This window comes from Etheostoma cragini, chromosome 14 (assembly GCF_013103735.1).
Source record: "Etheostoma cragini isolate CJK2018 chromosome 14, CSU_Ecrag_1.0, whole genome shotgun sequence".
Classification (NCBI taxonomy): domain Eukaryota; kingdom Metazoa; phylum Chordata; class Actinopteri; order Perciformes; family Percidae; genus Etheostoma; species Etheostoma cragini.
Window position 1 is genome coordinate 8,961,955 of NC_048420.1, and position 17,299 is coordinate 8,979,253.

General features: G+C 40.3%; 1 protein-coding gene across 11 annotated transcripts in view; it reads left to right on the forward strand.

The window, feature by feature from the left end:
* The window catches only part of LOC117956659 (receptor-type tyrosine-protein phosphatase U-like), a 203,807-nt gene that overhangs the window by 172,861 nt on the left and 13,647 nt on the right, over positions 1–17,299 (forward strand). For all 11 annotated transcript variants that reach the window (XM_034891839.1, XM_034891841.1, XM_034891840.1 and 8 more), the window contains 6 exons: positions 2,870–2,967; positions 4,117–4,233; positions 5,238–5,392; positions 8,348–8,483; positions 10,170–10,319; positions 13,321–13,635. In XM_034891839.1, the coding sequence (XP_034747730.1) occupies positions 2,870–2,967; positions 4,117–4,233; positions 5,238–5,392; positions 8,348–8,483; positions 10,170–10,319; positions 13,321–13,635 (971 nt within the window). The remainder of the gene's footprint in view (positions 1–2,869; positions 2,968–4,116; positions 4,234–5,237; positions 5,393–8,347; positions 8,484–10,169; positions 10,320–13,320; positions 13,636–17,299) is intronic.

Below are 17,299 nucleotides of genomic sequence, written 5' to 3' on the forward strand. Positions count from 1 at the left end.
ATATATATATATATATATATATATATGTATGTATGTTCATCAGCACCTTTCATACGAGCAATACAGAACAAAGTGAAGGGAAAATAGACATTGATGAACATAAACATAAAAACAGGGATTGAATGCCATCAAGATAAGATAAAGTAAGATGAAATAGAATACATAGAATGCTTAACATGAGATAGAAAACAGAATCCCACTGAAATATAATGCTAAAATCAAAGTTAAATTAGCACCCATATTTGCTGCATTAATACATTAATAAACACTGCATTCAACTCATTTTTTCTGTTCAGTGGTGGAGATTTGAGTTTTTGTAAGACAAAAGCCTTTTGCCTCGAGCACACTCTCTACCAATCAGCGCCAAGGTCTCTGAGGCTACAAATAAACAAAAGATCCTACTTTTTCCAGCGGACACAGACTCACCACCGGTCTTCATTACACCCAAATAAACATTTTTCAGCAACATTCGACTGTCTTCCCTAGGGTGTGACCTCACTGTCAGTCTTATCTGTGACAGGCACAACCCCAAGTTGCCCTGGAAAAAAAACACTGTCTTGTTGGTGCTGGGGGCATTAACAAACACACTACAGTCTTATTATCTCAGTTCTCATGGCCATATTTAATAAATAATCCAGTTATAGGATAAAGTCTATTTTTGTGGTTAAGTTTGGGTGTTTTGGGACAAAATACATGTAAATTTCTGGCCCCGAGGAAAAAAAAAAGATAAGAGCCAGGGTGAAAACATATACCAAAGTACAGTTTGCCATAATAATTGCAATTCATTACTTTCACTCTAATGAATCACATGTAGAGTGTCTACACATGCACATCCACACCCATACACCGTACAGTACCAACACTGACTGCATCATGCATGCATGCATGCATGCCACTTGCCCCTAACACTCTGTATGCATGAACAACACACTCTGCATACACTGGTGGCGAGCCCCGGGTGGTCGCCTGTCATGGCAGGTTCAAGTTGATTTGTTGTATCTTAGATGAGTCTTAAGGCGGCTGTGCTTGTGCATCAGGCAGCAGGTGCTCTGGGCTAACTCGCTATTATGTCCAGAGATGAGGGAGAGAAGGAGGAGGCGGGTAAGGGGGAGGCGGACAGAGGAGGAGAAATGCCAAGCGCACTCTAAAAAAGCCTGAGTCCAAAGCGACGGCATGTTGCGCTATGCATAAAGATTGACCCAGCCACATCATCCGTCTCTCAGCTGACTGCCCCGTCCCTCTGGCGATGCATTAGTGAGCTTCTCCTGACGAAAAATTAACATCTCATTTCACTAATACATATAGAAGCCAACGCAGTGATTGCTGACAGGGGAGTGAGCTGTGAATAAGCCTTTGAAGAGGAGGGAACACAGCGGTTAAAGTAGCTGCCTACGTGTTCAAATTAAAACGTACAGAGGCTTGTGTCGGCTCACCCCTGAGTTAACTACAGCCAAGACCAGTATCTGGCTGGTTATGATAGGAGAGGCTCCCTGTTTTTTATTAGGGATGTTGTTTCTCCTCCTTCTATAGTTTTGGGGTGGCTTATAGCTCATTGAGTAAGTGCATGTTTGCTGTGTCCTCAAGCGGCCCGGGTTGGAATCCAGCCTGTGGCCCTTTGCAGCATGTCCTCCTCCATCTCTCTCCTCCTTTCAAATCTATTCACTCTCTCTCTGTCTAATAAAGGAAAAAAAATAAGAATCTTCTTCTATAGTTTTTCTTAAATCCTAGAGATAGTTTGCTCTAATTGGTCAGCACGTCCCATTCTTCCACATCTGCGCTCTCTCTTCCGCCATTGCAGCCGGGGTATGACTGTAACAGCGCTGTAACAGAAATTTCTACCTCTACGAATATAGTTGTGACATCACAACCGTACGGAAGTCCCGATGGCTCGTTCAAAGTCGCAGTTTCTGAATACACCTGCTTTATAATCAGAACAGACATGGGAATCTAACGTTTTACAATATGGGGCCTTTTAAGGATAAGGCTGGTGTCACTTTCTAATTTATTGTCAGAAAATCCTCTGAAAAATGGCTCAGATTGAAGTGAAGTGACAGAGTAAATATAATTAAGATGGTTGTGTAATTGCCCCACATTAGGAACAGGATGTGATGTCACAGTTTCAATGTGCATTTTATATAAATTAAAAAATGATGCATGAAGAATGATTAATGCAGAATTGCTTTTGTATTGAGATTGTATTGTACAAATGAACCTGAAATAAATAAATGATTTAATACAAACAGTATTTATGATTAAGAGTAAAAGAGATGCACTACTCTGCTAGCACATAGAGGGATGATAAGGTGCAACCGTCACTTAAAAAAAGTCATCCAGGTCAGTGACAGGAGACTAGATAATATTCCTATTAAACAACGTGCGTGGGTGGAAATAAATAGACATCTTGTTCACTAAAAGCGCTGCGTAGAGTGTTTGGCAGAGGAGGCGGGATGAAGGAGGGCCTTGTGATATTATCACCGCCGCGGTGTAATGAAATCAATGAAAGTGTCATCTTCTCCAGGGCCTGTGATTTGTGTCTGCCACTGGTGTTCACGAAAGGCAACACAGCAGCTTGTTTGCACAATGGCGGAGGATTTGTGGGTGTATTGAAATGACATTTCTCCGTAGAATTAGGAGAACACGGAGCAGGGCAATAGTTCATGAATGACACATTGTTACTCTATTCCCTGGCATGGATTACACAGCCTCTACATTGATGGTTATTGCTGCTATTTTCTCTGACTTATGGTTCATCTCTCCGCCCTTCTCATCCTCCTCTCTTTCTCTTCCTACACTTTTTCTCCTCGCTTATTTTTCTCTCTCTCTCTCACTTCTCCACCTATACCTCCACTGTATATCTCCCGCTCTGCAGGCCCCAAACAGGAGATGATCTACGACTTTTGGCGGATGGTCTGGCAGGAGAACTGCTTCAGTATTGTCATGATCACTAAGCTGGTGGAAGTGGGCAGGGTAGGTTTTCCTTCTCTTTGTCCTTTGACCTCGCCTCCAGCCAGCTGTGAAGATAGATGGAGGGATGGAGGGAGGGAATGTATTTCTGGAGCTCCCTCTTTTTATCATCCACCATATATCAGAAGAGCCGCTGCGCTCGGTGTTGTGGGAGGAAATGGCTGCCGCTGTCTGATCCTGTAAGATCGCCTTTTTGCTTTGGTGCCTGGGCTCCAGAGTCAAAGCTTTGATGTATTTGAAGGAACATTGTGGCCTCTGATCTGTTACTCTAACGGAAGACAGTACGGAGGGAAAAGGGGACATTTTTTAAGTAATAGATATCAGCATGAAACTAACTACAGTTGGTTACTTTCACTAGGCCATATTTTTTTGTATTGCAAATTTTCTGAACTGTTATGTTTCAATATGCAAATTACGCATTATTTTGTTAAATATGTTCTCATTTGCATACATTTCCAGAATGGGAATCTAAACCTTTGATGAAGCCAGGTTTAAAATTCTTGTTTCATTTTGTTGACATATTTAAGTTCAAGGAAATTTCGGATATCACTTTGACCCAAATCAAATAATACTGTCGGAGAACGGCCAAAAAAAAATCATTTTTTGCCATGTTTGTAGGAATCAGATGTTACTTAAATCAGGCTATGAATGATAAGTGAACAAATCCCTGTGTAAAAACCTTTAGAATACAGGTGTAGATTTTAGTGTATGTAAGTGCTACTGCAGTGGAGGTTTCTTAGAGTCTGAGAAAACTCAAATATAGAAAAAAAAAAATCGCTACAAAAGAAATGTCATAAAATTCCATAAATTTTACACACACTACAGGTGATAGGATCAAACATTTTAAACAGCAGATAACTATGAAATGTCCCCAGTTGATTACGTACATTAAGACAATTCTTTTTTGTATTACAAGTTTTTTGAAATTCTAATGCTTAAAAATACAAATGAGCTTTGTGTGTTCCGAGGCACTTTTTTGACCAACTCGAGGAGACATTTCTGCCGATGGCCGGCCGTCGGGTGGGTGTGTCAGAGCCTTTAGTCTGCTTGTTGGAATCTCAGTGCCTAATGGTGTGACTGTTTGTTGTCTAGTGTTGACATGAATCAGCTGTGATGCTCTCTGAACTTTAGCACCGTGTGTTGTTTGTCCAGATGAAGTGCTGTAAGTATTGGCCTGATGACACTGAGCTCTACGGTGACATAAAGATCACGCTGCTGAAGACAGAGACACTGGCAGAGTACACGGTGCGCACCTTCGCCATGGAGAGGGTGAGTCACACTCTCACTCTATTCCATCTCAACTCTCTCGGTGTAGCCTCTAAGTCATGTACCAATCCCTTTCTTGCTTATTAGATGCCACAAAATTGTAAATTGATAATTAAAATGAATTTGCTAATGATTAAGACAGTGTTTATAGGCCATCAAATATTATTTGGATGGCTATTATAAAGTTGCATCTGGTCAATACAATACCTTTTTAATTTAGCCTTTGTAAAGCATCTATAAACTTTTTTCTTATTGGTATTATCAGTGTACAAATAAATAATCACTATTATCTTGTTGTCAGGTGGGTCAGAGAATATAGGACCCAAGTGCAGAGACATCAGGCATAATTGAGGTTGAATATTTAATAATGACAATCCTTACAACGAAAGGAGTCCTGAAGATAATAGGCAATCCACAAAATAAGAACAGGCAGAATCCCCAACTGGGAACAAGCAGAATGCCAAAAAACAGGAACGGCAAACAGAGAAACAGTGGCAAGCAAAATCCACTAAACCATAAACAATAATCTGAGAAGAGACAAAGACAGAACAGAGACGAAACACACAGGGTAATGAGAAGATAAGGAACAGCTGACACTAGGCTGGGAACAGGTAAAAGACATTGGACAATCACAAGGGCGGGAAAACCATTAAGCCATTAAAATAATGTTTATAGACGCTTTATAAAAACAAGTTTTAACCATTAACCAAGTATTAACAATCTATCCAAAGTTATAAACGTATTATTTGAATCAAACTAAACTAATGAGAATTTTACATCAAATATAATGTAACTTATAATTGCTAAACATAACTTTTCATGATAATGTTTGTTAACAGTAAAATAACTTAAGACTTAAGTTTAAGCTACTATTAATTCACCATGTATTAGTGATTGTTATATGAAGTTCTCATTCTGCTTCAGGTTTCTGTGCTTGCTTTCTATTTGTGAACTCTCTCTCTGAATATTCTGGCGTCTCATTGGGTCTGCTTTAATGTGTCTTATAGCGAGGTTACCCTGCCAAGCATGAGGTGTGCCAGTTCCACTTCACCTCGTGGCCGGAGCACGGCGTGCCGTATCACGCCACCGGCCTGCTGGCTTTCCTGCGCCGGGTCAAGGCCTCCACGCCGCCCGACGGCGGGCCGGTGGTGGTCCACTGCAGGTAACTCATCACGCTTCATGCTGCCAATGACCTATACACAACAAATGGAGACACGGCTAGTAGGGCCCACCCCTTAAAATATGATCCCCCCCCCACCCCACGCCCTCCAATCCATTGGGCTAGAGTGCTGTCAATCTGACAATTGTAATTTCCATTGGAGTCCTGTCACTTGGCTGCCTGTTCTGCTAATCTTCCCCGCCCTCGTCACATGACCAATTAATGGTTCACTCAGTACGTTAACATGCACACATAGTATTTTGTTGTTTATTTTGTTGCCCTAATTCCAAAAAGACGATATTCTGACTAAGATTGCTAATAAAAGGGAATATTCCACTAATAGTACCGTTTAAATGTAGCCGTGCAAAACAGGATTATTTTCTAAGTTTAGCGGCGGTGGTGGACTTTTTGGACCGTGTGAACACACTTCCCTCAATTAGTCCTTCAACCGGCTTCTGGAAAAGGTCAGCATAGCAATGTGTACGCATATCCAAAAACTTGTTGATATCCAAGTCTTTGATAATGTTTAAAATTATGTGTTTCGGTGTTTCTCCGGGTTTATGTTCAGATCCATAGCAACGCACAGAGCTGACCCCTACTGGGGTAAAATCCCAGATTGCGCTGTAAACATGTCTAAATTATGCCTCTAAAACCCAAATAATACCGTAATATCGCACGTCTTAATCAGAAAATGCTTTATTCAAAAAAAGGCCGTATTCGGAATATCCAACCAAAATATGATGTTTACATCCCCTGTCATATTCAGAATAATAGTGGAATATTGGTGTGCATGTAAACGTAGTGCATGATGACTATTGTTGGAGCTTAATCCTGCTCCTGTCTCAGGGTTCAGTCAATTACTATCCAAAACTCTGATACCATAACCCTAACCCTAAGCTCTGAAAATAGTTTATTTTTATTTGGCAAAAGGAGCCTATAGAAAATGTGTATTGTATTCGAATACACAATTAGTATTAAATGAAAAAAAGGGAAATTAATTATGATTGGGATGTGTTTTATTTAGCAGAATACATTGCTGTCCATCCAATATTTCCTATATTTCTAAGCAGATTTTCTATACGGTATTCTGATAAAATGCCCTTCTTCATCTACTCTTTAATGTCATATTTCTTTTATGTCCAATACAAACTTAATTTGATGTTTTTGTTTCTGCTACAGTTAGAATTTTTGTTGTTGTTTTTTTACATTTCACAAAATCACTATCAGCTTTTTGATGCTGTGTAGGAGCAAAATAATGACAATAACAAATACAACAAATTTGAATAAGACTGGCAAACAGGATGTTGCATTTCACAACTAACCAGCATGAAAATCACAATTCAGTGAAGGACTTTTATTTCTCTGTAGCTCCCACATTTTTATCCAAATGTTATTACTGTATGTGCATTTTAAGTTTTGGCATTAAAAGAAAGAAATAAGGAAAAATAATGAAATAGCATTTACATAAGGAGCTTGGTTGGGGTGGCAAATGTGTCATATAGAAAATGAGATGAAGTCTATTTACTATAAAAATCACTGCAGTATTCCAATGCTGGTTTCTCACCTGGTTGGTTTGGTCCATCTAACTCTGGTGGCTGATTAGTGCCGGTAGCCTGGGCTGCTGTTATAGCTAGCACTCAAACTCTGGGGTGGACCAAGCAACCTTCCTGAGCGACTCGTAGCTATCAGATAGCCACAGAGATAGTCTTGCTTCCTTTTTTTAACCTTTTCCTCTGAGTTTACTCTGTTTTCATTTGAACGCCTGCGCCAGCTGGCTAGCTAGCTCAGGCTAGCAGAGTCGGCAGGAGACTGGTGAGTGGATTTGCCGATCCCGATGAGTGACTCACAGACACATGCCATCCCCTTCAACCGCATGAAGCACAACTCATTTTAGTAAAATAGACAATTCGGAATGATCGATGTGGACTATTGCAGAGGTGACTTGAAAGTTTCACACCTTCTAGAACCTTAATAATTTAAAGTCAATGCCTAACCATCTTGCGCGGTTTTCTCAAATCTTGCATTACCATCCAGAAATGTCCCAAATTAACCAAATTACATGTGTAACGGCTTCCTAATTCAATTTTAAAAAAAGAATTGCTCATGTGAGCAGCGGCTTTTTGGATTGCTTGAATTATGTTCATTTTTTGTGATCAAATTTGTTTTTATATGTTCAGAAATGATCAACAATTACAAACAATTCCCTGAGACATTGGAACAGGTCCCGGAGATAAATAAACACAGAGAGGAAGCTTGATTTGTTTTCTGTGTGTAACCCCCCCGGAGTTTACCATCTTAAGTGAACAGTAAATCTTATAGACCCACCTCTTCAAACGGCTTCAGTGCGGTTGTTTAGTTCAATCGGGTTTGATTGACAGCTTTCACCCCAGCCGGAACCGAACAGGTTACGTATGTTCCGTGTGTTTGAGTAGTTGGATTAAAGATTTCTTACAGCTCGTGATTCTTTCTCATGAGACCGTTGCCTCGTACCATAAATTATATGCCAGTTTAACAATATCGACACACTGCAGGGAGATTTTGTTTCAGTCCGATGGGGAATAAGGAAGAAAATACTGAGGACAAATGAAGCACAAACATCCTTGTTTTTGATGGTTTTAAAGTAATAAAGCTTTAGATGGAGAGGGCTGAGGGTATTCACAAAGCCCCACAGATGCCTTAATTGCGGTGTAAGTCCCAGACATGGAAGGCAGAGGCCAGTACATAGGATGTTTTTAAATGTCTTGGCACTCTCCAACTAAAAGGCTTTTCAATATCTAAATTCAAGTTAGATTTTTTTTTTTTTAATGATGCCAGAAAATAATGGTCACTGTATTTATTTACACTGTATTTCCTTTTTTACTTTCCTGAACAAAGCCCTTTAAAACACTTCAGAGTATTGGGATCATACTAAGGCCACGTTCATTTCAGTGATACATTCTCCTCTCTCCTCTGCACCAGTATGGGGGCAGGCAGGACCGGCTGCTACATTGTGCTGGATGTCATGCTGGATATGGCCGAGTGTGAAGGAGTGGTGGACATCTACAACTGCGTCAAGACTCTGTGCTCCCGACGCATCAACATGATCCAGACTGAAGTGAGTGGGAGGACGGGAATGTGCTTAAAAAAAGCTTTTAACCAGAAGCTCACAGATGTGATCTTCAACACACAGAGCTGCTGCTAACTCCCTTTTTTCAAATCAAATTTTACATTTGACCTTTACTTTTATTTATCGGGCATGTTTGCACTAGAGTTTTCATCTATCAGGCTGGACAAGCCTTTGAAACAGAATCCCAACAACCATTGGTAGTGGTGGAGGAAAGTGGAAAGTACAAATAATCACAGAAAAAGTACTCAAAGGTATCCCAGTGTATCAGCACAATGTGATAAGTGTAAGAAATAAAAGGGCAGCCTCACACACCAGTTTTGGCCGTGCCCTAACCTCCACTCATGCTGGACCTTAATCGCTTAATCGCTGGAATATTTGTATTCTGTATTCTCCCAAAATCCTTTAACAAGCAATAGGAGCCCAACCTCCTTGTGGTCCTTCTGGGGTCTACAAATGGATGAGACTTTGAACTCTGGCAGGGACAAATAGCCAGTTTATCTGGGTACTGCACTGCCTAAAAAACATGTATTACTATTATGGAAGTTCACAAAAGCAGGGAGGAGGAGTGTGTTTCGTAGGCCATAGGGACCAGTTTTGAAACATTTAACAGGGGCTGAGGAAAGAAGCTGTGGGATGAGGTGGCTCACAAAAATAAATACTGTAATAGTGGTAGATTCAAAGGTTATCTGTCTTTCTTCTTTTGCCTCCTGGTTTGCTCCATAGTCTCATAGCAATATCTTGCTATTATACTGTATGTTCTTGGTTGTTGCTGTATTGTTTTTATTGTATGAATAAGAAAATAGAAAAAAAGTAATGTGGCTTGTATGAACCAGTGCAAACTGCACCCAATGTTGATAAAAAATATTTTCAAAAAACAAAACAATAAAAGTACTCAAAGGGACAGTTCACCCTAAAATTAAAAATACATATCTCTCTTTTTCCCAATCGAGACAAGTAAAAACTCACATAATATGAAACTCGCTTTGATTGTGTTAATAAACACATACTTGGAAGTCATTCTAAGGTCTACTTAATGGGAACTGTCAATCTTCAAATATACAAACCAGAAAAATTGCATTCATTACTAGAGTAATTACAACAATTCAAAGGTGGAAAAGATTTTTAAATGTCTTAGCATAGAAGTGGAGGCGGTACAGTTAATACCAAAACAATGGTATTTATCCCCTTTTAATTCCATTTCTTCACCTTTTAGCTTGAGTTTGTCTACCAGTTGAATAAATACTTCTGTAATTACGGAACATGTTAAAAATGATAATAAGTTTTAAGAGGGACAGTTTACTGCCTGCTTTTTCATTGTATCCTCGCCTCTATGATCTTTTGTTTGGTTGGATGTCTAAACAAATTTCCTAGTTTCCTTTTTTAATTGCACAGCTCATGACGGTATTTAAATATTGTGTGTGGGCAGTGTTTTTGCTCTTCTGATGAGTGTTTAGTTTTTGTTGGACTTTTCCTCCCCATTTTTAGACACATTTCTGCTTGGGAACAATGCCTGAGAGTGGGCATGGCAATTAAAGTTGTATGTTGACTATTTGTCAACATCTACATTGTTCTTCACAAGTGGGCAATTACCAGCTAGGAATAAGTGCAGTGCAGGTTTTTGTGTGATTTTATACATCTCTGAATGTTTCCCCCCGCTGTGTGTCTGTCTCTCAGGAGCAGTACGTGTTTATCCATGATGCCATCCTGGAGGCGTGTCTGTGTGGAGAGACGGCCATCCTCGTTAATGAGTTTGCTCTCACCTATAAGGAGATGCTGAAGGTTGACTCCCAGAGTAACACCTCCCAGCTCCGAGAGGAGTTTCAGGTAACGCACACCGATACAAGATTTGTATTTGTTTTGTTTTTATTAATTGTCTATTTCCGCGTTGCCTATGCCCGATTGATTACAGGAGTAAGGTCTGGCTACTGCAATGCTTGGCATTCTGGGATAGCGGGAAAAGACACTGTTGCAGCGTTGGTAACCCTGCCAAATAGATAGCAGAAGTGGGGATCTTCCCATTACTGTACATCCTGTGAGCCAGACTACTGTCTATATGATGGTTTTTGATTGATCACACCTATTTTAACCTTCAACACAATGTGCAACATACACTCTGTTGCCAGTTTAGAAGCTACCACTGTCTAGAGTACAAAGCAACCCCGGAGTTTTCAAACCAAAACAGCAGTCTTTTCCAAATGTTTCCGTTTTAAGGGGCTCTGAAATGCTGGAGTAGCGTGAATGTGATGTGTAAATATAGGACAATATATTTGTTTTCATACCGAAACATAGTAATTTAAATTGGCCTGTTCCTCCTGCCAGCGAGCATCAGTGTGACAGACCTCTGTAAGGGGGGGCTGGAGTCTTGGGGATGCTGCTGTGGACTCTTCTCAGCAGTCTTTACCCATTCTGCAGGCGTGTGTGCTCCATGTTCCCGTACCACGCAGTGACGAAGCTGGTCAAGTTGCTCTCTATGATGAAACTGTAAAAGTTGCTAAGCCGAAAATAAAACCAAGTGCAGCTTATGAGTGCTTGGCGGAATGTAAACAGCACAGACTGAGTAACAAGTAATTCCACCCACAGCTGGTTGCCAGTGCCAGTCTTGCATTAGGCTGGTTTTAGAGCAGATCCCTAAACAGTAGTCCTCCTATTCACTTCACTGGTGGTAGTGGATTTAGGCTGCAACTGTCTGTGTGAGAGGGGGAACTGAAGAAATGGCCTGAGGCAAAGAGTTAAAACAGATTCAACAGATTAAACCTCACCTCAGACTTTGATCCAACAGGACCACAAGGCCCTGCAAAGAGGGCTTGGTTGGGCTGGACACACAATAGGCACCATCCTACCCTGGCCATACACCAGGCCAGCATCCCCCCACAAAAGTGCTTTTGACATGCTCAGATTGATATTCTAAGTGTCTAACAACATTACGGAAAGAATTTCTAAGGAGGTCAGACTTTCTGTTGAAGAGCAAAAGGCTTTTTTAAACATAAAAGAAAGAATCCAAGAAATGAATTAATCATTTTTGCATTGTAAAACAATGACCAAATTGATTATGCAAATTTGCCCCATTGGGTTTACATTGCAGCCCTGTCTGTGGTTGCCAGTAACAGCGCTCACTCTTAGTACTGGACCAATTTCAAAGATTGTTGTTCCTATCAGTCATTTACACACACTAACATAGGAAAAAAGGGTCCAGGTTGAAAAAGAAACGGTATTTACCCTTTACCTAAATGTCTACTTCAATGCAGCTGGCTGATTTCTCTGGTTCAGTGAACTCTACTGTATGTATGTGTATGTATACTATAGTGTAAGTATATGCTCTTCATAAGAACTTTTACATTTGCCCTTCTAAACACAAAAAGTCTTTCACTGTAGGTCCTTCAGGAGAAATACGCTTGGGTTTGTGTATTAGTAGTCAGCATTTGAGTGATGGCCACCGAGACCAAAGCTGCTTTTCTAATCAGTATACATTAAACATAAAAAAATATTTTGTTTAGCAGAAAAGTTTCACATTGAGACTAGGAACGTGTATTTGTCTTTAATGTAATGGTATTGCCGTGGTCAGCTGTAATGATGGTATTGATTGGTAACCTTTGGTCGTAATAATTAGATTTTTTACTTTCCCACATGCAGTACAATTACCCTCTCAGTGCTACTCATATGAGCCGTCCAATAAGACAGCCTCCCATAATTGGGACTTGTAGTCTAAGCGTAATATTGCCGTTAGGAGCCAGAATGTTCTATTCATTTTGTCCAAGCCGATAGGGAGTAAATCCCAATGTGAGGCAAGTTAGATATTAGATATATAATTTCCATTGCTTCATAATATGCTTATTCATAATGTATGAGATTGAGCTAAATGTGTTTTTATCCACTGAGCCTCGTAGGGATTTTGACTGATAATTAATGTGTTTTGAAAGTTTCCCGGAGATGATTGGAGATAGTTGTGCTTGTCAAGTATTGACAGTCTGGCTGTTTGGAGAATATCTTCATTGCCTCTGTCCGTCTCTCTTTGATCCCGTTTCTGTTCCGCTGTGTCTGTCTCCTCTTATCACAATCTTTTTTCACAGTCTTTCATTTTATCTCTGCATCTCAGATGTGAACACGTTCTCAAATACACATGCCAGCCTTTTTAATTATCTCCTCTGCACATTCTCTCCTCCTGCTCCTCCTCTGTGGTAGAAGAAGTATTCAGATCTTTTACCTAAAGTGCCCATATTATGAAAGAAAATCACCTTTTCTGTGAATTGGGGTGTTAATTTGTGTCTCTGGTGCTTCCACGCGCATACAAACTTGAAAAAAAACCTATCCATGCTGTTTTGAGTGAGTTAAGGGTTTCTGATTGTCCTCTGCCTTTAGTCTCCGGGTGAGCTGTTCAAATTAAAACTATGTAAGGATTATTAGGAAAATTTACTTAAGGCATTAAAAGTAAAAGAACTCTCATTTTAGGAACTGGAAATAGTTCTGTCAATCATCTAAGTGTTTAATCATCTTATCGTTTCAGCTGTACTTGTAGGCCGTTATATTGTTGGGTAGTTTTATGTGTAATAAAATATATTTTATAAACATGTTGTGGGTATGAAAAAATCTTAATTTGTAAAGTAACTAGTAACTACAGCTGTCAGATGAATCTAGTGGAGTAACTAAAGTAACTAGAAACTAAAGCTGTCACATAAATGTAGTGGAGTAAAAAGTACAATATTTCTCCATGAAATGTGACATGAAAAGAAAAGTCAATAAAGTAAAGTACCTCAACAGTTGTACTTACGTACAGTACTTGAGTAAATGTACTTAATTACATTCCACCACTGTCCTCTTCTTTCTTTAGACTCTGAACTCGGTGACTCCCCACCTGGACATGGAGGAGTGCAGCATCTCTCTGATGCCCAGGAACCGCGAGAAGAACCGCAGCATGGACGTGCTGCCGCCGGACCGCTCGCTGGCGTTCCTCGTCACCACCGAGGGCGAGAGCAGCAACTACATCAACGCAGCGCTCGCCGACAGCTTCCTCCGGCCCGCCGCCTTCGTGGTTACACCACACCCGCTGCCCGGCACCACCACAGACTTCTGGAGGCTCTTGTACGACTATGGCTGCACCTCGGTGGTGATGCTTAACCAGCTCAACCAGTCCAACTCAGCCTGGGTAAGGAGAGGTACTAGTCTCGCATTGCCAGACCTTCCTCCGCAGCGCTGTGGAGGAAGGTTTGGTCCACACAGCATTCCGGGATGGGAGAAAAGCTCCGGTTTATTGGCATTTCTTTTAGCCAATCACAATGATCTTGGGCGGCGCTAAGTGCCCAACTCAATGATGGTGCTCCTTCAAAATATTAGGGGTGGGGGAGGAATTGATACAGCATCGCGATATTTTCCGTTGCAATACTGTATCGATACACAGACACCAAGTATCAATCTATTAATATATATATGTTTTGGTCATTTTGTCTGCTTGAAGATCCCCTTTTTGAAGTGAGATGAACAAACTGAGACATTTATCTTTTTAGATAAAACAGATGTTGACAAACTTTCCTTTTTAGGGGACTTAATTTGAAATTGGAAAGAATTTGCAATATGTTTAAAATCGCAATAATATTGTATTGTGACATAAGTATCGTGCTGATATTGTATCCTGAGGCCTCTGGTGATTCCCAGCCCTACAGAGCAGCCTCGGGAAGGATGTTGTTTTGGTAAAAAAAGTCGTGCAACAGAAAACTCCGATTTGACAGATAGTCTAGCTAGCTGTCTGGATTAACTTGCAGAGATCTGAGGAGCAGTTAACCATAGTCCTCAGAAATCCACCGGACGTTAGAACACCAACACAAAGACACAGGAAGGGGACGGACATCTGGCCGAAGTGAGGGACCCCGGCGTCTCCTGAACAATCATGGAAATTAAACTTGGTATAGACCAGGGGAGGGCGGGGTCCTGTAAACCAGCTGCAGATTAGATTGGCTACACATATCTTTGGAAGTAGAACTAATTTTGCTATTAACTTTCATTTTATCAGCCTCCCGCTTGTAATGTAGCCATGGGTAACTTTAAAAGGTTCTATGCAACAGCATCTGCATCACAGCTGGATTTAGATTAGTCCCATTTACATTCACTCTAGGGAAGGGAAGATTAACCCATCTGCGTCGGTGCGCCCACATAGAAATGCATGATGCGAGAGAAAAAAGTGCACATGGATGGACTCTGAATTATTTATATTATCATTAATATAGTCTGCGTCTTTATTGTTTAGAAATAACCAATAAAAATGACCGGTAATGTTTGACTCTGATAACAAATTACTATAGTAAAAGTCCACATTTACCATTTGTGAAACAAACTCCAGTAAAGGTAGGGAGCACGCTGATTGATTATAATACTATTAACAGAATTAAAATAGATCAATAGATCATAATTAATTCCGTTCTTAAGCCTTTAATGGAAGTGAAAGTATTTCTGCAAACCTCTGAAATTGCAATGCAGCTTGCTTAGCAACACAATTTGTTGTTTACTTCAGAAGAACCAAATAAATCAAATCAAGTTCTCTGTATCATATTGAATTTCAGAGTATCATAATCTTCCGTCTTGCCTCGTATCGCATTGAATCGCATGTGTTCAATCAGTTTGGGTCAAATCGCACTGCAACAGGGGGTGAATCGTATTGATTGACGGGTTTCACGGAGTCCTAAAAGGTTCTAAAAAACTTCAAAATCTAAATCTTAGGCCCTAAAAACTCTATTTATGTCTTTATGTCGTAATATAGGTCTTAAATTCCATTTATAATGGTCTTATAAAAAAAGTCTCAATGCGCTCATATTATGCTCAATAAGGTTCATAGTTATATTTTGAGGTTGTACCAGAATAGGTTTACATGGTTTAATTTTCAGAAAACACCATTTTGTTGTACTGCACATTGCTGCAGCGCCTCTTTTCACCCTGAGTGTCCATCTTTGTTGGAAGTCGCAAGTCAGGAGTGGGGTATGAGGGCGTGCCACGCTAGCATCTAGGCGAGCATTATAACGTGTGTTACAATGTGATTTCACAGAAGTAAAGGCTGGACTACAATAGAGCTGTTTGGAGCAGTTTGTGAACAAAGTTTTCCATTGGGGATGGTAAGTGCCTTTCGGGTGGATTTTGCTCCTCTGAGAAAGGTACAGCATGTATTATCTAAAGAAGATATAGGGAGTGTAGAGTGTCAGAGCCAATTTCCTACCAGTTCCAAACGGTAAGCTGAAAACCAGAGCAAAGGTAGAAACAAAAAAGAAACATAAAACAAAATAAGCTGTCAGCCTCTCTCCCTAAGCCAGCAGACTATGCTGCAAAGAGCTATTCCTCCTGTCTGAGAAATCCAAAAAACAGCCTTGTAGGTCTGGGTATTCAGTCAGTCAGAGAGAAGGAGCTGTCATGGCTGTGTAGAAGACAGCATATTAGCCTCCATCAGTCTGACGTGGACCTTATTGTGCTTCTTACTGCAATGAATGTAAAACAGGGTTATTAATCATTGGACACTGGAATAATCAATCATATCAGTCAAATAATATGAATTGTAGAACAATCAGATGTAGAGTTTATTTTCATGAACCTACAGTATGTAGCTGATAAAAAATCCAAACAGAATCTGCGAAGGCAGAATTCCCCATAGTTTTTCTCTGAATCTCCCCCAAAATTTGTTCAGCCTGAAGCAGAAGCAGTCTGCTAAATTTGGCAGATTTTTATTCTGGATTTGGTGTCTGCTGATTAATAATTATTAAACACTACACTTTAATTCTGCATTGACAGTTTGGCATGAGTAAAGTGTTGCCTGTAAATGCCACAGTTACTTTATATGCAAGAGATGACGGGCGGTATTCACAAAGGTTCCTATCACCACCACGAGTCCTCCTAAATGCCACTAAAGACCTTCCTCTTGAGATGTCTTCACAAAGCTGCTGAGAGACACGTTTAGTAAAGAACAAAGAGAAGGAGCTGGGTTGACCCCGTTGATATGGAAGACATCATGTTTCGTGAAGGACCCTACGCTACCCAATGCTTAGAGCCATCAGTTGACAGGTGACTCATCTGTCAGTGTGAACTAAAATATCACACTAACACAAATACACAGGAGCATGAGGAACAGCTTCAATACAATGATTGATGGATGGATGGATGGATGGATGAATAAGCATGTTATATTTTTCAGCAATAAATCATCAAACTTTGATGTGATAACTCCACACATCACAGTATGCACTAACTTCACGTGATAATCTAGCTCTTATTTATGTATTCATTGCTATTTTTTGTGATCAATTTTTTAATATTCAGAGAACATAACATTCACGAACAGTTACAAACAACACACTGGGACATATAAATGCGTCCCAAGGCCACAAAAGCAGAGAGAGGAAAATTGGGAGGGAGGGAGACAAAACAACACATAGAGAAACAGACACACACAAAACACACAAGACAAGGGACATAGGCAAACAAAAGAAAAGGCTGGAGCACAAACTCACAACATGGACTTTAAAGACTCAGCAATGCAGCGCCATGTGTCCAAAGTCCTTCTTGGGGGTCCACCTATGCGAGTTGTTGACAGTTTCCTATATGTTATGTCAAAAAAATAAAGGATCCATGTACGAATGGACAAGTCATGAGGTGGCTTCCAACGGTTGCCATCATTCACTTCTTAGCTGTAAGTCTGGCAAACACAGCGCATTTCTGAGCTTTAGAGAGCTGAAAGGACGACAGGTCATTCAGAATCGAAACATTGAAAGTAACGGGTACAGTAACATTAATCAAGGCAGACATTTTGGATGCAATCTTGTTCCAGAACTTACCAA